Source organism: Malaya genurostris, chromosome 2 (assembly GCF_030247185.1).
Source record: "Malaya genurostris strain Urasoe2022 chromosome 2, Malgen_1.1, whole genome shotgun sequence".
Taxonomy (NCBI): domain Eukaryota; kingdom Metazoa; phylum Arthropoda; class Insecta; order Diptera; family Culicidae; genus Malaya; species Malaya genurostris.
In genome coordinates, this window is record NC_080571.1 from 250,957,536 (window position 1) to 250,980,696 (window position 23,161).

At 36.9% G+C, this 23,161-nt stretch overlaps 2 protein-coding genes across 2 annotated transcripts in view; one reads left to right on the forward strand and one right to left on the reverse strand.

The window, feature by feature from the left end:
* Nucleotides 1-1,145: 1,145 nt before the first annotated feature.
* On the reverse strand, nt 1,146-13,780 carry LOC131432879 (uncharacterized). Its single transcript, XM_058599437.1, has 6 exons — nt 13,640-13,780; nt 13,280-13,576; nt 8,513-8,637; nt 8,342-8,454; nt 8,227-8,275; nt 1,146-1,323 (listed from the first exon to the last, which is right to left on the reverse strand). Exons 1-6 carry the CDS (start codon nt 13,710-13,712, stop codon nt 1,174-1,176), a joined length of 807 nt encoding a protein of 268 aa, XP_058455420.1. The 5' UTR covers nt 13,713-13,780; the 3' UTR covers nt 1,146-1,173.
* Nucleotides 13,781-20,869: 7,089 nt separating this feature from the next.
* The window catches only part of LOC131429440 (uncharacterized), a 35,009-nt gene continuing 32,717 nt past the window's right edge, over nt 20,870-23,161 (forward strand). The window contains exon 1 of the mRNA XM_058593554.1: nt 20,870-21,168. The gene's annotated coding sequence lies outside the window, so the exon portion shown is untranslated. The remainder of the gene's footprint in view (nt 21,169-23,161) is intronic.

The following is a 23,161-nucleotide window of genomic DNA, read 5'->3' on the forward strand; positions in this document are numbered from 1 at the left end:
CCGAAAGTCGGATCCGTATCGGCTTTTCGGGGACTATTTAAAAAAATTCAAGACCTTGATTTGCATTTTAGTTTGTGAAAAAATGCAAGAAAATAATCGGTTAAGATCATAGATTTGCACCTATTGCTTTGTAGTTCCGGAATTGGAAGTTGGGTAAAGATGAAATTCAATAGCAGGCTATGTGATCATTAGATCTTTCGTTTGAATTTAAGTCTATGAGAATCAGATCAGCCATCTCTGAGAAAAGTGAGTGACATTTGTCATATACATATAGACATTAGTCGAATGGTATATGACACTCAGTCCTCGGTTATGTTGTTTATTTATACCCGGCTTCAAACGAGTTGCGGTCGTTTGCCGATTGTAAAATCGGTGTTCCCAGTGATTGCGTAGCCTTTCTATATGAAAAAAACAAAATATTTTCTCAAGATTAAGTAATTTCAAAAAAGCTGCTTCTTCCCATGCTACAGAGCTCGTATGTTTCTTATTTCGGTCATCACCCCGAAAGATACTTCCACATCTCGTTATCACCGAGCCACAAATTGAATCCGATATGGACAATGTTTCTGCTATAATACGAATATATAAAATTCTACCTTCTCTCAAAAACAGGCACGCGACCTTGTTCGTCGCTGCTGTGAAACTGATTTTGCACAGATGAGAGTATCAGTCACACCCCAGACACACCCTAGATCAAATTGCTTTCCGATTCGGTTGGTAAGTTTCGTGATCTGCAAACGAAGCTTGCAAGAAAATAAGTAGCAAACGAGGGACGCCCTGTTTTTGTCAGTTGCAAAAAGAGTGGATTCGAAAACTTATCGCGAAAGTGATTATGTACTACCGCGGCAGGATAAAAAGTACTGTTCAAGCAAATAATTGACAATGCAAGGACAGATTAATCGGGCGATTGCGGTGGAAATAATGACAGCAAAAACCAACATTGGTCAAGAGCATGGCTTATTATAGGTGGAAAAGTAGTTGCGCACTTACGTCGCTAATGATTGTTATTAATGTTGTTGTTCGTTATGTTGCGTTACGACCCTTGCTCTGGGTCGTGACATTGATACAGGCTTGACCCAGAATGGGAAATTATGTTTTTTTTATTAAAAAATATCTTATTTTTATTTATTTTTCCAATCGATGTTTCGATGTTTGTAACGCGAATTCAATGTCTTATGACCGGTTTTGATTGCAGCTCGTTTGGATGCGGACGCTGTGTCTCACGTGCAAGGTTTCGAGTTTCCTGTGCAGGTCTTCTAGACGAAATTTCCTAGCACTATTTGAGCGTCTTTCTATCACTTCTTCTGTAGTGTCATCCGAACACTGAAAAATGGAAAGAAAAACAAATTATAATTCCCTTTCGGTGCAACACTCAACGTTTGATACTGAACTGTCATCAAGAGCAAGCTGTCATCAAGAATCGTTACTGCGTTACTTTTTTGAGAGATACTACCTGTTATTATCAGTCGTCCTAAAGTGCTTCTGTGTTTTGAAAAATTGAAATGGAGTTACAAAAATCATATTTCACATACTTCGATTTGAATGGCTCTTTGCAAATGCTTTCAGTATAGCGAAGCATTTGTTTTACACGGATGAAGATTCGATTCGAGGTTGATTTTTTAAAACCTCTTTTTAATCCACTTAGTGATTTGATTATACCTTTCTCTTGTCATTCAAACAGTCTCATTATAACATAATTTTTTTAATATAACCTCTAAAATCAGTTAGGGTTGATAATTTCTGACAAAAAATCATTCAGAATCAATGGTAAAACTTCATTTTCAGCTCCCAGAATTCATCGTCAATTGAATAACCATACCTAGTCACTTGATATTTTGCTTGCTCAGTTTGTAGTGCCAAGTAGTCTATCTACTTCATTGTCTTCACTGTGGGTAATGAGCAAGTGCGAATGAATAGACATAGACATCGGTAACACAAAACTCTCTCCGACCATAATGATATATAGAGGGTGGCGATTCTCATTTGAGTTTTCAATTATCACCAGCAAGTTAAAATCGATAATTTCGACTGTATGAAATGTATTGAGATGTGTTTTGAAATAATAAAAATGAAAACAGAAAGAGGGAACAATCAATTTATGTTTATTTTGTTATTGATATTTCAGTTATCATGACTGGTTTACCTTTCATTCATTATCTTGAACCAATTCGAATGTTTACATGAACCTCACTCGAAGGCCGCTCTCTCATTCTACTGTAAGATATATTTTGTTACTTCAATAGATGAACTGAGCTTCGGTAGAAAGAGAAACTAATGAAGGACGGGATGATGCCTATTCGGTGCGACTGCGATGGGTGTGTGTTAGAATGTGAAGTTTACTGCAGTAGAGTGCTCGTCAGTGTGTGCACACATTCGAATTCAACTGAATTGAATGAAGTTTCACAGCATTGTTCAGAATGATTCGATTAGTTCACAAAAGCAGACTTCAGTGCATACGTCTTATATTCGCAATATTTTTGAAAGCAAAAGTATTAGCAATAGTACATTTGAACTTTATATTAAAATTGGTTCAGTAATCGGCGAGAATCGAGCGGAGCGAAAATAAATGCGTTTTGTCGGTTACGTCACTTATATCATTATATCTTCGGAGCTTGAAGCGACAGCAAATTCGCCTTCGAACTTGATTTAAGACCTTAAAGTAGAATTCGATTCAACCATCTCCGATAAAATTGAGCTGAGAAAAAAGGTCTTTTTGTTGGTAACGTCACTTATACCAAGCCGCAAGTGACAACCACTTGATCTTCAATCTTGATTCCAAACCCACGAGTAGCTTTCAAACGAGTCTAAGTTGGTTGAAATCGGGTTGATTACAACGTAGCCGGTATGTGAAAAACCCTTCTTAATCCACCTAGTGGTGCGATAGAGCCTTCCTCTTGTCGTTTAAATAGTCTCATTAAAAAAAACATTTGTAAGATTCTATCCTCGGTCATTAGTATTGCGAACACATCAAATAACCTAATAGCAGGTTTCAAATGAGTCTAAGTCTTTTGAAATTGATTTTTTTTTATCTTCGAGAAATTTTGTTGCAGTCATAAATACTGGAATCTGTAGGTTACGTCACATATGACATTTCATCTTTCGAACCGGAAACATTCCCCATAACCCTTCTAAATTGGATTGACATTGTCAGCTTTCAAATAAGTTTATCGAAATTCGTTGAGCCAACTGCGAGAGAATTCAGCCGATGAACAATGTGCGGTTAGTCGGTTACGTCACTTATACTATTATATTTTCAGAAACAGAAGTTTGGTTTTCGAACTTCTTCCACAATTTAATAGAAGCTTTCAAACGAGCCTAGGCTTGTTAAAATCAGTTCTGTCATCTCGGAAGAAATGAAGGGTACAAAAATAACGCGTTTTGCTGGTTATGTCGGTTATCTCCGGAACCGAATGTGACAGCGGATCTTGATCAATAGCCCAACAGTAGCTTTCAAACGAGCCTAACCCAAGTAGCAAACATTGTTCTAGTACTGAATTTATAAACTCTTCTCGCAACGATTATGCGATTGGAAAAGCGCACTTTTCTTGAATTATGTGCAACAAGTTTCTTGTTTTTTAATATGTTTCACAACAGTAATATTTGCTAAGTGGAAACTGGAGTTGAAACCACTCAAATGATTTTGTCGTACAGTTGAAAAACTGGTTTTTGAGTTGGTTTCACAAGCAGTAATATGAATGAATTCTACATCCCTTACAAAAAAGTGTTGAATACAGTGTCTAACATATCTAAAAAAATTACCGATCTGAAGCAATTGTGAAACATACCAATTATAACAAGTTTTAATTGTTACGTGGGAAGGTTGTTGAAATCGGTTAAGCCATCTGTGAGAAAATTGAGTAGTAAAAAAACAACGCGGTTTGTCGGTTACGTCACTTATGCCATTATACCGAAAGTGAAGCGATCTTCGAACTTGAAGCCATTTGATTTTCAAACTTGATCAATGGCCCAATAGTAGCTTTCATACGAGCTTAAGCTTGTTGAAATTGGTTCAGCCATTTCTGAGTAAATTAAGCAATAAGAAACAACGCGTTTTGTCGGTTGCGTCACTTATACCATCATATATCCGGGGCTAGTAATCATAGCCATTTGATCTTCGAACTTGATCATTGGCCCAACAGTAGCTTTCAAACGAGTCTAAGTTTGTTGAAATCGGTTGAACCTTCTCTGATAAAATTGAGCGATAAAAATATCTTCGAAAAGTACAAACATTTTTCTATCACGTCGAACTGAGTCGAATAGTTTATAAAACTATGGGTCTCCGAGTCTTCGAAAGTCGGTTTCTCCAGCAATTCTAATACCTTTCTATAGAGAAAGGCAAAAAGCACATATTAATTTTCGTTTTCTGCACGTTTCGCCATCGGCTCATCAGTTCTTTATGAAGTTTGAATCAAATTTCTATTACCGCCTATCAGTTCTATTTAAACCTCTAAAAAGCAAAGTCTTGGCATTACATTCCTTTTGTGGAATTTGGATTTTATGTTTCAACAGATTTCTCAGCCGATTCTTAGCGTACACAATCATTGCATGGCTAGTACTACGATTCTACTGACACTATGAATCCTTTATACCACTAGACAGACTTAAAGTTTATATTCTTCATGTAACACTTTAATAATGTATTCTTAGCATCTGTTCAGCGGATTTATTTGAACTGTTAGGTGGCACTGGCAGTTCACGTTGAACTGCTTAATCCTCTGATGAGCCAATGACGAAGTGTGATAAAAATGTATAATTAATAGTTTTCGATTTACAACGATTTAAGGGATAAGGCAATCATGCGCGTCAAAATATAGGACACTTTCAGAAACGTTGTGTGAAATAGTGAAATATTTCGAAAATTATTTTTAGTGTTTAATCAAATGTACTTGTTACATAATTCTGATAAAAAAGGCCTCTTCTTGACCAAGTTGCCGCGGCTAGTTTTCCATGAGGTCCAAAACGGGTGAACCGACTGTGTCTTCAAATTAAAAGCAGGAACAAGAACCAAAGTGTTTTATGTATTATAAACTAATATACCACGTAAGGGATTAAGAAAATACTAGTTTTTCGATAAATTATAAGCATATAAGTGAAAAGTTCAGTTTTTTGCATGAAAATTTCGTATTGTATTGTTAATAAAAAAGGTTAACAACGTATCAAGAAAGCCCTATGTGGTATACTAGATAATGTGTTTATAAAAGTCTCTTCAAAATATGGAAACAATCGATAAAAATTTGTAGCTGCTATGAGTTTGCCCGATTTTGATGGTTGGGTTTCGAGAAGAACGCGTTTAAAGTTGTCTCAAGATGCTTTAAACGCGGCGTAAACAACCAGTTCGAGATTCGTTTTGACCACAAAACATTTTTTCTCATTCTAGAGGGTTTGAAGAAAATTGATTTTTTGAAAGTTCCATGGTGGCATCGCTTCTTAAAGAGAAACAGTACAATTCCACTGAAACCTGAGTTCTTCAATTTACATGCCCAAATATCTCGAGAACTACTATGTCTGGAAAAAAGTCATCACGAGCAAATTTATTGCTTTCAATTAAACTCTTGTGTTTAAATGACAATTTTTCATCACATCTTCGAGGTTTTTCAAAAATTGTTTAAACACTCGAAGCGCGCATTACACTAAATGTCACCTTGATTGTTGTTACAATAACGAGCTAAAAATAACTTCTTCCTGGACGTAACTTTTGCACAATTAACGGCTTCCGAGATACAAAGATTTGAAGGGAGTACATGGAAAAAAATGCGTTTTCCCTCTTTTTAAAATCAACCTTGTTTCGAATTATTCTCATTATCCGTGCAAAGTTAATGGTGTCCCATACAGAAGATGTGTACGAAGATTCATCCAAGTCGATTATGATTTTACCACGGCCCTTATTACCGACGTCACGAACATACATGACGTCACGAACTACAGAGGCATTTCTATCCTTAGTTGCCTCCCAAAAGTTTTCGAGCGTATGCTGTTGGATATTATTTACCCGTCAGTAAAGCACATCCTCACAACCGATCAGCACGGCTTTGTCAAAAAACGATCAACTACTACGAATCTAATGAGCTACGTTTCTACTCTGATTGACAAGCTTGAAAAACGACAACAAGTTGATGCGGTGTATTTCGATTTTTCTAAAGCTTTCGATTGTGTTCCTCATGTACTCGCTGTTGAAAAATTGAGACGAAATGGATTCCCTGACTGGATAGCAAACTGGATTCTTTCGTATCTTACAGATCGTAGTGCTTCAGTTCGAGTCGGAACTGTACATTCTGATCCTTTCGATATTACATCAGGTGTTCCACAAGGGAGTCATCTCGGACCACTTCTGTTTGTGCTGTTTGTGAATGATCTTTGCAATGAACTGTCGTCGTTTAAAGTAATGTATGCCGATGATTTAAAAATTTACCGAATCATCACAAGCCTTGTAGATTGTTGTGCGCTACAAATGGACATTGAATGTGTCATAGATTGGTGTAATAGAAACGGCATGAGTGTTAATGTTAATAAATGTAATACCATAACATTTTCACGAGTTCAGTCTCCAATTTTATTTGAATACTCAATGATGGCGAATCCAGTCAAAAGAGTTTCTTCGGTAAAAGATTTAGGCGTAGTTCTCGACCGTAAGTTACGCTTCACCGAACAGCTTTCGATGGTTATTGCTAAAGCTTTTGCCGTCATGGGACTTATCAAACGCAACACTAAAGACCTTAACGACGTTTATTGTCTCAAGGCTGTTTACATTGCTCTAGTGCGCAGTATTTTAGAATACGGAGTTGTAATCTGGGCTCCGTACCACAACGTTCACATCGACCGGATCGAACGAGTGCAGAAATGTTTTGTCCGATTCGCGCTTCGAAGACTTCCTTGGCTTAATCGGCTTCAGCTACCACGTTACGAAGATCGCTGTGTTCTCATCAACTTACCCACGCTGCAAAACCGGCGGATATTTCATCAACGACTTTTCGTTTTTGATTTGCTTAATAATAACATCGACTGCCCCACACTTCTGGCAAGGATTCATATCAATGTTCCGGGAAGATCTTTGCGAAGAATGGACTTCATACGACGATCAGCTCATCGCACACAGTATGGACAAAATAATCCAATGGATGTTTGCTGTAATCAATTCAATAGAGTTTATCATCTGTTTGATTTTACTATGAACAAAGACACATTTAAATCGAAAATATTGTTAAGTTAATGTTTTTAGACTAGATAGATAATAATAAGTCTGTGCGATAGTTTTTACTCTAATCGAAGACAAATAAATAAATAAAAAAATAAATAAATAAACTACGCATAGTGAAGTGATCACTGTAGTGGAAAAAACTAATTTTTTCAACAAAATGTTGATGACGTGATGTTCATAATGACATCTAGTGCATCCAAGTAATTACTTTTGTCTCTGAAGCGACTTCCGTAATAAAGATTTACATTCACTTCACTCGATTTTCACCGTGAAGTGATACTGATAATAAGGGCCCACGTTTTCTGTTGCTAATTTAAGAAATCGCCCAGTTGAGTTAAAAAGTGAGTGCAAGCATTATCTAGTGATAGAAACGTGAAGCGAAATAAAACCTAAAAGAAATCAATTTTATGATTCGTTACTATTCCGAATACATTCAAAAAAAATCTGAACAGCTTTATGATAAACACGAAAACATTTCCAACTATTCGCGCAGACTGGCAAAATATAAACGTTTACTCTTACGTTCGAACTAATTTTTATTTGAAGGTTGACTGATGTCAGCTCAGTGCACCCGCTTAAGAAAGTGTAAAAACAATCCCAAATCAACACATTTTTAAATTAACCGGATGGGGTGGCATGCGATGACGGGGGACAAAAGCTGTTGCTAACAGCAACGCTGTTTGCTGAACAGCTCAAAAATGGTCTCCAGGGTCAAATCTTTCTGTGAGGGATTGGTCGTTGAGTAAATTCGCACATTCTCTGTCGTTGCAGATAGCTAACCAGAGATGACCTTCAAACGGTGGGTTAGGGTCACGCCTATACCGATGACGGTATGCGCTTGGTAGCAAGTTGACCGAACGATGAAACTCTAACAAGTCCGTCCAACCGTTCCTTGGGCCGGCCAGCCGAAAACATTTGGTTGTCCTCTGAAGTGCCACTTATTGGCCTACTGCGACGTGACTAATCAGAGCGTGAGGTCAATCGCAAGAGGGTCTAAACGAATGTCTCATGTCTTTTTGTACATATCTTACCTCTGTCGATGAAGTCACTCTATCGCCGCCCCTCTGGACCGATGACGATCTACCGGACAAAAAAACAAAACGTTGTTCAACACTAGAATTAGCTAAAATGTATAATGGTACTAACTTGTCTGCATCTTTGGCAGGGAATTCGGTTGCAAGGTTCGAACCGCGATAATCGGATCTTAAATTTTTAATTTCTTGTTGCAGCCGCTCATTTTCGTCTTCTAAATAATCTATCTGAATAAAAATGTAGTATCTATACCGGAGAATTCGTCTCATTGTTATATTAACTTACACTTTCTAGTTCGAACTCCAAATCATCAATGATGGCATAGGTACCGGACAAGTCCTTCTCTAACCGATCACATTTGATCTTCAGTTCTTCCCACTCTTTACTTTTACCGATGTCGGAAACTGTCCCTGCAAAAAAGTCATAATTATTCGCATAATGTATTGCAACAAACAGATAAAGATTTATCATCAATCGGTGCTTTTTAAACTCGAGCTATTTGACTGTAATGATACTGATATTGTCGGCGAATATATAATATCCGTTTATGGTGGACTGGAAATGTTGATTACAAGTTGGCCGTTGTGTTGTGTTGACCCGATTTTTATAGTTTGTTTAAGTTTATACATAATCGCATTTATTATCACAAGATATATTTGATGAATTACAGAGGAACGTTGATTCAACACTTTTTCCAGAGTTGATGTGTAAATATGTCTTTCATATATCTTGAATGCATTTTAATCAACTTGCTTCCGCTTAAGTGTAGTACTAAATACTACTGAATCATGACACCAATTTGATGAAGAAAATTTTGGAAAATTCAAACCAAATAGTTCTAATTTAATGTTCTTGGTGTTGATGGTAATAATGGGTCCCTTAGCCCAGAATAATTCATAATCGTAGAATTCGGAAGTTACAAAAATATTGTCCAGAAGACGCCAGATTTGTTTAGAAGGTTAGAAATACGTAAGATCGTATTCCGAGACAAAGATTCCGTTAAGGTGAAACGTAGCTGAGTTCGCGCGTCGCGTTTTTGATCAATTATTCAAAAACTAGACAGAATTTCGAAAAACCAAAAACGCCTAAGTTATCACAACTAAGTATTCTTAGAATTTTAAAATTTTTCATTGACGAGTCGTTATTGGTTTTTGAAATGTATAAACAATTACTGTTTTATTCACGATTTTAGAACTGAAAAATAGTGTTTGAAGTAAAATTTCACAATGAATTTAGAAAGGTAACTCAAAATGATAAAACTTTAACCGGAATACCCGAAATTTGGAAAGTTTTCTAGTGAATTTCATAAACTTTTCATTATATTCTATATTGCATGCGCGCTGCTGTTTCGAATGTTGGTTGTGTGAGAAATGCACCGTGGGGTCGGAGGCGTTATATCGTGAGCCAAAACTATACATAAAAAATGATACGGATGTATGCATTGGATTGTGTGTTGAAATTACAACGAGTTGAATACAATAAAATGGGTATTATAAGAAATCGTTCACTTTTCAAAGTATTGATGTTTAAACTTTAAAATGTAAGTAATATCCAACTCTGTTTAGCTCAATGCATTGATGTTGCTCTGCTGTGTTATATCAAATAATAGATATTACTTCAGATTTAGCAAAACTAAAAATTTAACCTACACAGGCTGGAATGGATACAAGCGAAGTATTATTCGTTGATTTAGAACATTGAAACATATAACATTCATTATTTCAATTACTATTTGGTGCTGATAAAGATCTATGGTTGTTACATTGTTAGCAAGTAAGCAGACCCTGTCAGCTTAGAGCGAAATCAATCTTCAGTTCAGCAACGCCATCGCACGGCATCACATTCAAAATATCATGTTAATTGTATGGGTGTACAGTGTTGCTATTTTGGCGCGCACGAATTTGGCATTTCTTCTCTATACTTCTATGTAGGAGATTCGATGCGGACTCACCTGATGATTTGTTCGGGAAATGTGGAAGCTGGATATCTTGTTAATATGATGTCTTTGATATTAGTGCATACATATCCTCATTATTATCAAATATAAATACTAATGGTTCATAGTTCTAGTGTAGGGGAAAGGTGGTGACTAGTGTGCACCTAAGCTTTGTGGAGTATTACAAACAAAATATTACTTTTTTGAAAATCGTAAACATGTCTACGGAAGCTTGCTTTACAATATCTCAATTGAACGATTACCATTATCATGTTGCTTACTAGCATGGAAGCTATATAATGGTCGTGTTTCATTCCTAAAAGTGCGCAAGGGTGAGGTAATAGTGCGCAGTGATACACAATGAATTTTCCGTAATACTCGAACACTCTTCAATAAGTTTGTTTAGGTAAAAAAAACAGTTACTGAACCAAGAAAAACGTGATGAATTTAACAGAGAAGGTGAAATGTAGCCGAATGAAGCTAATAGGGTTAAATCTCAACGATTATTGCAAGTTAACATTAACAATAAAGATTGAAATGAAATATATTCAAATTATGAAATAATAACAAATCTATTACGAATCAGTAAAAGTCTCTTTTTACAAGCCAACAAAACGTGTGGTAAGCCCACTGCGCTCAATCGCTGAGAATATTGCTGGTTTCTATGTGTCGGTTTAGTCTGTTATGCTTTGTGGGACGATTCGTTCAACGCAAGGGATTAAAATTTAGCGCGCATTTCACCTTTGTTAAGTGCTTTTTTAGACAACTTTTCAGCTTTAAAATATTAAACACTCATATCAAGTCCAATGATCCAATTCGTTTCCATCTTTGTCTTTTTCGATAGAAAGGTAAAAGAATTACAGAAAAAACGAACCTCGGAGATCCATAGTGTTATATACCAATCGTCTCAGCTCGACGAGATCGGAAAATGTCTGTGTGTGTGGGCACATTTTAAAGATATTTTTACCGCTCAATTTTCTCGGTGATGGCTGAACCGAGTTCAGCAAGCTTAAGTTCGCTTGTAAGCCACTATTAGACCATTGATCAATTTTGAAGATTATATGGCTGTCACCTCTGCTTCCGGAGATATTATGGTATAAGTGACGTAAGCGACAAATCGCGTTGCTTTTATCGTGAGTACGACTTACTCTATTATGGGGCGCCTTTCCAAAATTTACCTGTACAAGAATGGATAGAGCTTAATCGTGAATATCGAAATATTAAATATTAAATTGAATATTCAAATTGTTAAGATTTAAGCTAGACCTTCAATCACAGAAGATGACTTTTCAGTCCAATTGTATACATGATTTGGTTATTACTATTGAGACATCATTTGCTTCTGCAATTCTGTGTTTTTTGTGTAGGGAAAATTGTAAACCTACTTGTAATGTGTAATGAGGTAAGTTAAGTTTTATACTAAATTATCAACTAATGCAGAGAGGGAATCGATTAAATTGAAGATTGCATCGATTTTTGTCCGAATATTATCTATCTAATGGTTCTAGATTTGTGAGTCTGTGTAACTCATTTGTACTAAACCAGGGAGAACAATTCAAAATTATTTTCAGAATTTTATTCTGGATCCCGTGGAACGTTTTCTTTCTGGTAGAACATCAACTTGATCAAATTGGTGCTGCATAAATTATGGCAGGTCTGATTTTTTTTATGAAATAATAATTTCTTATTGGGACAGTGCTTAAAATTGCTGTTTATAGAGGATATAAACATTTAATATAGGTATATTTCACTTCGTCTGGATTAATTCTATGTGATTCTGGAAAGTGAGATTTTTATCATACGTTAAATTAAAATATATTACTTGATCAGTTCATGTCAATTCTAAAGCATTCTATGACGTGATTACTGTTTGGTTTAGGAAAAGAAGCTCTGGGCTTATGATCTATGATTTTGCCGCATTTGGTGTAATTTTCAATTCAAATTATGTCAGTTTATAAATTAATAAAAAATTGATAAAAAAATATGAATTGTCAAGTTATTTGCACTTTAATATAATAAGTACTCCATTGTTCATAAAACTTAATTTAAAAAAAATTCTTCATGGGGGGGGTTGAAACCCCCAAAACCCCCCCCCCCCCCCCTGCGCACGGGCCTGCAGGTAATCACTGAAAATATTTAAGCTTCTCGCTCTTAGATTTCTACTTGTGGCCAACAGACTTCTATCGTCACAGAAAAGAAATTCCTGACAGCCAACGGATGGATTTGGAAGTATAGAAGTGGAAATCTTATACAAAATTGAAGCTACGCGTATCTACGAAACACGAACCATTTTTTTGCTCGGGCAGCGAATCATATGTCGCCATGGGTGCCAAATATTTTAGCTACGCCACTGATGAGTAGTTAAATGTTCAAGACGATTTCCAAACTGTTGTGGTTAAAAATCTTATTTATGTGAGACATTATTCTTAATAACATTTTTTTTCGAAAAGTTTACTTATAGAAGAAAGTAAACTAATTGCTTGATAACTGAATATTGCGGCTGGGTTTTAATCGGGTTTCAGAATAAAAATAACTTTAGCGTTATCTATCTCTTAGGGAAGTAAGGTAGTTGTAAAGCCAAATGCTTGTTGAACATTTTAACCTAGAGTCTCATCTATTAATCGGGAAGATTCTTCATAAAAATAGGTTAACGGCTAGAGAAGTCTTCTCAGTTTCAGTAGTCGTTTCATATAAGAGAACTATTAGTTGGAGTGAAATCTGTCTCTGTTTGATATGAAAATATGTGCTTTCCAAACTATTTTTTTTGTGGTATTGATTCTTAGAGCCGAAGAAAAGATATTGTATCCGATGTTATCGCAATTTTTTTATTGAAAACCGACTAATCGGCAAAATAATATGGCGACTCTACTGATGAGATGACTATTGGTATCATAGCCCTAAAAGGAATTCCATCATTACCAGGAGCCTTCGTGATTTTAAGTTTATTAATGATTGACTTAATTTCATCAAAATTCGCTTCAGTCATGTCATTTTTTAATAATACTTGAGTTGAAATATTCAGTGAGACATCGTTTTCAATAGGACTCAAAACGTTCAAATTAAAATGGTGGACACTTACACCTTGCACTCTTATAATAAAATTTGGTTCAACATACCGATAATTTCTACTGGCACGTGCGTAATTCTCCTCGTAGATACAGCCGATTTCAAACTATGTCTCAGAACTTTTGCTTCCTCTGCAGACTGGCTGTACCGATCCAGCAGCATTCGATGTCTTTCCTTGTGCTTCTGGTTGGCCACATACAGCTGTTCCCGTACGGAGGTTTCTTTTTCAAGTTGCATTTTGTATTGCAACGCCAGCTCCGATAGTTTGCGATTGTTGTTTCTGATCTGGTCAGCTTCCATCTTCAGTGCTTGGTTTTCAGTTTCTAGTTCGGCACTGCGAGTTTCCACTGAAGATGATAGCGTACAGTGGAATGGTTATTCGTAATGCATGTTTCATTCTCAGTACTTACGGTAATCGTTTCTCCCAATTAATTGTTTGATTTTCCTATTCAGCCGTAATAGGTCCTCTTCGTGTTGCTGCATTTTTATATACTTATATTTTTAGTAATGAAATTGATATCAAAATCGAAAAAATATATTGGCACTGAAATTGGTTTGTCTCATTATTTTAATGATAAACTTTGTTATCTTTAATAGCTTCGATTAACTGATAAGATGGTACCGTAGGCGCCATCTGCTAGAGAAAAGCGCAAACATACTGTGTGAAAAGTTGCAAGCGACTTTTAATACAACATTGGGTTGAAGTGCTATAGTAATCAACTGACAAGGGCGCAAATGAATGTATTAATCTCTTGTTTAGTTTTGTGATAACTAAGCTGATTCCTTGGTGGAAAAACAAATAGGGAACAGTCGGCAGCCTTGCGAAATTTTTCACTTGACAGTTTTGTTTAAACTGTAAATGAAAGGTATTTAAAAGTTCCACACTCTGGCATTTTACTGTCCCACATTACCTTTCCACCACCACCTGCGGTAACAAGATTCTTTTGTAATTTATACATAAAACTTGAACTTGAAATTATGTTGACATATAATCCAAGGCACCTTCCATGGCGGGTCCCTTGGGTCACAACTATCATAATTGTTTTAATTGATAGAGCTGAATAATATCGTTTTTTGTAAAAAGAAAAATGATTTAGGTGGTATTTGCTCACAAATTCTTATTTTAAGTAGAATTATTATCGTAAATTATGATGTTATGAAGTTATGAAATAAAGATGAAAATAAATCTTTATTTGAAGCGAAATTGATTTCCCCATTTGACGCAATACACTCACTCAACGTTTTTTTTTACTGATTTTATGGTGGTTGAGGACTTCTTTCGTCTTTTGTTAGAAACGCACATTTCAGGGCCGTTGTTAATTTTCTCTGTTCATGAGCAGTGGACCAAGGCACTGGATTGTGAAATCTAGGATTTGTATTAATCGAATATGTTATAAACAGATTTATATGATTTTGGCATAGTACTTGAAAAGCTGGTTTGAAATTTTGGACACTTATCATCATGTAGTTCAAGATCCAAGATGGGGAGTTTTGTATGGGACCATAAGAACTTTCATTTTAACAAAGACATCATATTAACAAGATATCCAGCTCTCACATTTCCCGAACAAATCATTGGCAACATCCTTTTTTTTGCGAGCAATATGTATTCATGACCAGTTTATATAAACATGTGGTAAATAATGTTTCATTAAAAATTCAAATCATGTCTATATTCGAAAATCAACCCATACAAAATGCAGAAAAAAATCAGGTTCAGATTCGGAACCCAGAAATAGGATCCAGGTCCACATTCACGATTCAGGAGTATGCATCGGAACTCTGTCTGGAACTTGTTCAGAATCCTGAATTCAGGTTCAGAATTCAGATCTAGGCTCAAATACAGAATTGAGGTCCAGAATTCTGATTCAGGTCCAGAATCCTGCTTCCCGGTTCAGATCCAAAATTTCTGTCAGGAATTCAGACCCAGAGTCTAGTTCTGGGATTAGAATTTATGTCCAAAACAGGTTCATGTTCAAAATTCAGGGCTCGAAAATCTACGAATTTCTGTCGAAGTTCAGGACCAAAATTCATGCCCAGAATTCGGATACCAATTTTCGCTCAAGAGCTCAGGTTCATGTTCTGAACTTGGTACAGAATTCAGATGAAAAATCAAATTTCTGGATCTAGTTTCAGGTTCAAAAAATCTTTCAGGAGCTGATCTGGGATCAGAATTCTGGCCCAGAACCAAAGTCCAAGTTCAGGTTGAGAATTACTTTCCAGAAACCAGATGATGCAGGCAAAAAAACCTATGCTCCGTATTCAAGTCCATAGATCCACAGTTGAGATCCAGCATCTCGTTCCAGAATCCAGGCTCAAAATCGAAGTACCTAATTTATGTTCAGAATTCAGATCAGTAGGTCATGTTCAGAGGTTAGGTCAAGTTATTCAATTCAAGTCCAGGTTTTACGGACCCGAATAACCAATCGGATAAAATATCCACAATAAAGAAAATCAGGTTCTGATTCGTTTCAGATTATGGTCCGGAATCCAGGTCTTGAATTCAGATCTTGGTTTAGAATTCAGGTCCAGAATCTCTATACAGAATGAAGATCCAAAACTCAAATCCCGAATTCTGGTCTGCTTCAAAATTTTAGCCCAGAATACAAGACCCGAGTTATGTTTCTAAATCCAGGTTCAGGTTCAGAATTCTAAATCAGGATCAGGTTCCTGGTTCACAATTCTGGTGCATTTCAAGCATCTCTGCCAAATTTTTAGAGTAAAAATCTTGTTTGGAATCCTGAATTCAGTTTCAGATCAAACTAAGAAATCAGCTTCAAGACTGGAATGCAAATTCATGCTCAGAATCAGAAACCTTTTCGGGTATCCAAATCCAGGGTCCTGGTTCAGAATCCTGGTCTAGGTTTAGAATCTATGTCAATAACTCAGTTTCAAGTTTAGAATTGAGGAGTTCTCAGGTCCAAAATCCAAACCCGGTTCACAGTCCAAGTACTAAATACTTACACTTTGATCTTAGCCTTTAGGCCGAGAAGCGATAAGTACTAAATACTTGTTTATAATCCAGGTCTAGTATCCAGGCTCAGCTTCAAGACTGGAATGCAATGTGATTTTACATAAATGGAGCGTCGCAGTTCACGCAAATTTACATCGAAGAACATTTAATATTGTGTCTAAAACTCCATGCATGAAATTCGTTGAAATAAAAAAAGAATACTGATAGCAACCGCCGCGACTTGAACCAAGAATCATTGGATCGCAAGTACGTCTGTTAATCGCCTGAGCCACAGAAGCATGCATCTGCTTCGTTGGTAAAAGGTACATTTAAATTCATACAGTCGCACCTGCTAGCAGAATGCAAGTTACAGTCGAAACCAGTAAAATTCAAGCTCATCTATCTATCATTTGACAAATTAGGTCTTTATGAATTACATCGTATGACGGATTAAGTCACCTGTAAAATTTAAATTTTTTCGGAGTGTAGGTTCAAAGTTTAGTTTCAGTAACTATACCAGAAGTTCAGAAAACAGAAAACCATGTCAAAGTTTCCAATTCTGGTCCGGGTTCCAGAATCACGGTTAAGGTATCTGTCAGGAGTTTAGATTCACAATCTAACTCCAGGTCTAGAATCCAGATCCATGTTCCGAATCCAAGTACTGAATTCTGCTTCAAGTTCAGGATCCATATTCGGAAAAAGAATCTCTGTCAAGAATCCAGGTTCAGATTCACTATTCTATATCGCTTAATTACTACTGGGTGAGAGGACTTGTGTTTTTTTCTAATAATTATAGAATCTTCTTCTTCTTATTTCTTTGTATGGTTGGAAAGGTTACAATGACCATACATCCAGCGGTTTCGTTTATAGTTACATGGACTTTGCTGTTTTTCACTACTGATGGTGTCTCGCGGCGTCGCACGACCGAGCCACTTCAACACGAAAAAACTTTCTTCTCGCAAATTACTCGATTTTATAATGTACTATCTGTGAATCAACTGCTTACACGTTGAAAACTCCACAACAGTCTTTATCACCAAAACTTCATTTTTGGCTGAATATTACTTGTGGAAACTCGTCGCTTGTGAGTCGAAAAAAAAAACAGTGTCACCTCAAATAAACTGTTTGATTTAAAATGTTTTCGTTTTTGTCTCTCACACTAGAACTAAAACCAAAACCAGAAATGACTCAAAAATTTACTTTTGAGCAAGCACTCAAAAAACCACAATGTTATCCAAATACGCCACAAGAAAACACACCTAATGCAGAACTTCTCCATTCAGTTCGTGATCGCATCTCATCCGACACAGTCGGAAATCGTTTACGGTCGAAGCAAAAGAAACAAAGACAATACAGTGCAGTGAACAATAGAGTGTACGGAATGGTCAAATACGATTTAACAAAGCCTGAAACTTGGCCTGCAAGACAGAATTCAATTTGTATAGATTTCAAGCGTTGCAAAGCTAGACCAGCAGCAAATGGAATTGAAATCTCACTTAGAGAACGAATGCATCTAGACGCTAATAATGTAAGTGAGATTCAATTCAACAAGGCGTCTAACTGTGCGTAGATTATGTTTAAACGTGAAAGCGATGCAATTGCATTCGCTTCGGTTAACAATGAGGTGCACAGCGTTGAGTGTAAAAACATTAAATACATAATTCCTGTGCACATGGTGGACAATGCCATACAAGTACGCGTGCATGACCTTCCCCCGCAGACCAGCGATCAGTGCGTTCGGGAAATCATGTCGCAGTACGGTGAAGTTCTTTCCATCGAAAGAGAAGTATGGCGAAATTTGTTCAAGGTGGGACACATCCGTGTAAAACGCTGATTACCTATGAAAATCAGCTGGTTACATGTCAGTTTTGTGAACAACCTGCACACTACGGTAAACCTTGCACTGAAACTGCGAAAAGAACATCTTTAACCAAAGACAAGGTCAGCCGTTCAACAACGAAAACTAGTGAGCGTAGTTCTCCTGTTTTACCATCAAACCAACCAACAACTGCAACCAATGTACAACAAGGCGCTTCTACAACAACTAGCAACGAGCTCAAGACTGCTAACAACAAGGAAAACAAACAGAAGACGGAAATCAACAACAAAACCACCGATGCGGCAATGGAGGACGAGACGAGCCACGAACAAAGTGCCCCTCAACCCTCGCAGGAGGGAAATGGAAGCTCTTCTCCACCTAGAAAAAGAGTGACAACGAGATCCACTTCAAAAAGTTCTTTATTTAAAAATTCGGCTAATTCGGCCACGTAAAGCTTGTACGCAAATAGGCCTGAATAAAAATATCTCTTAAATAAAAAAAACTTCTCCATTACCCAACAAAAAATACAGTCTGACAATTTCGACAATTTCACATGCAAAAACCTATCGAACCATGCATGCAAGAACCTTACCAGTCGATCTCAGTGGAATTTTCATATATCTTGAAAAAATGACCATGAAATACATGAAATGTTCGAAATCGAAAAAATAATTTTGATGCCAAAAAGCTTAGAATTGCATGAAACGTCGAGATTTAGTGTCATCTCGAAGAAAATCAAAATAAATATCAAAAAGTTGATTTTTTCAAACAAAATTTTTTTTAGATGATTTTGTGATGTTTCTAAGTCCCAGAAAGTTGATTTTTTCAAAATATATTTTTTTTGAGATGACACTAAATCTCGACTTTTCATGCAGTTTTAAGAGTTTCGGCATTAAAAAAAAATTTCGATTTTGGAAATTTCATGTACTCCCCAAAGCAAAGTCCTGGCATTACATTCCTTTTTGTGGAATTTGGCCTTTCTGTTTCAACAGACTTCGCAGCCGATTCTTAGTGTACAAAATCATTGCATGGCTAGTACTATGGATCCTACTGACACTAAGAATCCTTTCATGTACTCCCCCCTATGATGCTTTTGCAAGATCGAAAATTTTCAAACCTTAACCGCCAGGCAGCACCTCTTACGCATGTCCGATTTAGCTCAAATTTTGCATGAGGACATTTTTCAAGGTGCTTAAACTTTTGAGCGCTAGCGCTTCACGAAATTAGAAGTGATTTCAAAATATTGGCACCCTTATATGTATAAGAGCGGTAAAAATCAACGCGTTTTGTCGGTTACGTCACTTATACCATCATATCTCCGGAACCAAAAGTCACAGCCGTTTGATCTTTGAACTTAATCAATGGCCCAAAAGTAGCTTTCAAACGAGCCAGGGTTTGTTAAAATCGGTTCAGCCATCTCTGAGAAAATTGAGCGCGTTCAAATATCTTCTAAAAGTGCACACACACACACACACACACACACACACACACACACACACACACACACACACACACACACACACACACACACACACACACACACACACACACACATTCACAGACATTTTCCGATCTCGTCGAACTGAGTCGAATGGTATATAACACTATGGGTCTCCGAGGCTCCGTTCAAAAGTCGGTTTTTCCAGCAATTCTAATACCTTTCTATAGAGAAAGGCAAAAACAAAGTAAGCAAAGTGGCGTTTTCGTTTTTGAACCTACATGCGGGCGACTCTAACTCCGAGTAAAACGTACACGTGGTATGCGCTCTAAACAACAACTCACAAAAAAAAAAGAAAAAAAATAAACAAATTCGCATGGATGTCGTGGTGCTACGCGATTGGAGTCTGATCTAGAGCGACCCCAGGTTGCTAAAACAAACAAACATCAAAAGTTTGGGCGACTCTGGGTCAGCTCTCGGGCTGCTCTGATCAATAACCGAAAACGGTATAAGTTTCTATGTCGTTCGTAGTTAGTTCAAATTTGAGATTGTGCTGCCAAATCTGATTACGATTAAAGGTGAAATTTGTCTACAAAAATATATTATATTTTAACATTTTGAGGTTTTAACCTTCATGTCATTCGCCTCTATGACATTTTATTATATTGATTTGGGAAGCTTTATATTTTGATGTATGTTATTTTGTATTACTAGAAGGCGAACTAACAAATTTCATTATTCTTGAAAATTTAGTAGTATGGCATAAACAACAAATCGCTTGAAGGAAACAAGATTATTGTTATTATTTTAGGAATTAGGGTTGATTGATTTAAGTTCTTAGTAAACTAACAGTTACAGAATCACGTGTATCGGCAGTGTATAACTCTCGGATAGCATCCCGTAACAGTGACGAAATGTAATTCATGGCATTTAGTTTTATTCAGAATAAATGATTTTGCTTTATTTATAAGACTGTCCCAAGAGGTATGTGAATCTGATTTAATTTCCAGATTTATTGAAAAATTCCTAACCCAACACATAAAAATACAGAATCTGACATCATTCAGTCTTTTGGAACGATTGAAAACAGTTTCTTGAATCGGTCAATTGACGGTAAACTTGGTCCTGCGCAGTCTGGTCTCACAACGCTGGCTGGTATGTTTTTTTTTTCGGTATCACACCGTCAACAGCGCGCCTTCTGGCCGGCTATTTCGACCAGGCAAAACATAAACATTCCGTCAAACTGTTATCATCGCATCCCGTCTTCGGGCGCAGGGAGTGAGTCCATGAAAATACCAAAACAACTACCGAAACGAGGCATGGCACACCGCCGGGAGTCTGCGCCTTGTGACGTAAACATTCGATTCTTGTCCCGTTCCGGCACTCGGTTCATCTCCGTCTTCGGCCTGTTGGCACAGGATGTGTATCCTTTGCACAAAGGAAGTGTGCTGAGTTATATCATACGCTTCGCACGGGCTAGTCACGTCAAAACATTGTTCTTCTTTCTACAAAAATATGGCCGTCGGTAGTTTTTTACGATTCCGATACTGTTGGTGAAGTGTTTTACGGCTGAAAACTTTTTCGCTTTTGCTAAACAAAACGTTTCGGAGTGTATGGGAATTCTGGTGAGGAGTTTTGCAAAAGAACAGTGATATTCGTGGGAATTGCAGTCAAGTGTTGTGAAAGCAGATTTATCAACGCCCATTTTTCACTGTTCTGTACATTAGTGGTAAGGAAACTGAATATATTTCTATTTCATCTGGAAGCATTAGCGAAAAAGTGATTAATTATTTTGATTACGTTGCTGCCCTGTAAGGATACAAATCGATATTTATTGTCCCGCAAAATAATGAATGATTTCATTAGAAAATAGCATACTAATGTGTGTGTTATATTTAGGAAATAATGAAATTAACTAGAAGGCGAATAAATTACTTAACAGTGGTAAAAAATTAATTACAAGTTAAAGCCCTCTGAGGGCTTCCTGCTGATCGCTTTATCAACTACGGCTCGTATCGTTCGGTAACAAACGATTTTTCAGATTATGTAAACTATTCATAACACGTTCCGGTCGTTGTGTGACTTGTTTCTCTTCTTGAGTGATAACTGATTGTGATGAAAGGGAAAAATTCCATTCAAGAGAAATTGAAATACATTGTTTCTTTTTGCCTTCGAAACAGGACGAAACTTAGCCATGACCTATATTTTGTGCAGCCTCCCATGACTAAATAAAGCGAATAGAATTTTGGATTGCATCACCGAAAAATTCATACACTAGATACTGCCAGACCAGATGGGTTTCTCCTACCTGTGATGTAATAAATATACATGAATGGGAAGTAAGGGATGCAACTCTATTGTAACTCCGGCATACGAACTAACTTTGTTATCAAATTCTGTCTCTGTATATGTTCATAAACATTGTTTAAAGTTTACATTGCTAGTATTTAAATTGGATTATTTGTCTTAGATGCTAAAGGCTTCTTGCTCACATTAGCTTTTGCAGTTCAGTAATTTCGCTATAGAGCAATTGAGCAAGAGCTTGAGCGACCACCCCTAGTTGCAACTCCGTTACTGATAGGGATTAGCTGAAATTGTACAGAGAATTTCTTGATGATCAGACCTGGAACTGGCAAATCTTCCTTCTGGAAACCTTAGAGTTCTTTGATCAGTACCGACAGGCCCGAATGTAGATCGCCTAAGGAATAGGAAGAGATGTTAGTCTAATATTTGTTGTTGCTAGCGGCTCTATAATTTACTGCGCACTCTACAAGTGTCACTGTAGAAGGATATTTGTTAGTATAAATTTCAGAAACGGTAGTACTGGCGCAAAATTTAGTATTTTCCGGTTTCAAGATGCTCGGATGCTTTACAAAACTCACAGACTTCCCGTTCACTTAACAATATCCGTACCAGAGCCTCGGAGAGTCTTGATTCACAATTCTTATTCGTGGAAACTGAAGGTATGATTTACCTTATGATAAAAAAAGAACCGGAATTTTATTAAAAAACGAAAAATTTCAATTTTTAATAAATTTCTTTATTATCGCCTTCATAGTACTCTCCTCCTGCGGCAATACATGCATGCCAACGCTTGATCCAATTTTCCATACAAGTTTTATAGGCCGCCGAAGGTATGGCCTTTAGTTCATGCAGCGAATACTCTTTTATGGTCTTTATGGTCTCAAAACGCGTTCCCCGCAATGGCAATTTGAGTCTGGGAAAGAGAAAAAAGTCATTATCGTGAAATTCAGCATTTTCGGCACCAACCGAGAAGCAGCGCGTTTCAAACCCAAAACATCAGTTAAAATGTGTTCGGCTGATCCATAAGAGATGCCCAACAACACAGCAATCTCTCTAATCGGTACAGAACGATTTTGCAACACGATTTGCTTTGCCGATTCAATGTTTTCTTCAGTAACAGATGTTGTTGGGCGGCCAGGGATCTCATCATGATCCAAGCTTGTACGACCACCTTTGAAGCATTTATACCACTCGTATGCCTATGTTTTTCCTAGACACGATTCACCAAAGGCCTTTTCTAACATTTTCAACGTTTCGGAACACTTAAATCCATTTGCAACACAAAATTTGATGCACGCACGTTGTTCTAATTTTTCATCCATTATAAAAATCGCCACACGAAAATTTTTCAACTTCTTTGTATAGACGCCAAACAAAAACTAATCGTACGATATGCGTCAAAATTTGACAGAATGTGT

Excerpts from the sequence above, each read along its gene's own strand:
- LOC131432879 (XM_058599437.1), bottom strand. The coding sequence starts at position 13,712 with ATGCAGCAACACGAAGAGGACCTATTACGGCTGAATAGGAAAATCAAA. Across the intron at positions 13,577-13,639 it reads AATTGGGAGAAACGATTACC|TGGAAACTCGCAGTGCCGAA; the intron begins GTAAGTACTGAG and ends TATCATCTTCAG. Across the intron at positions 8,455-8,512 it reads TGGAGTTCGAACTAGAAAGT|ATAGATTATTTAGAAGACGA; the intron begins GTAAGTTAATAT and ends ATTTTTATTCAG.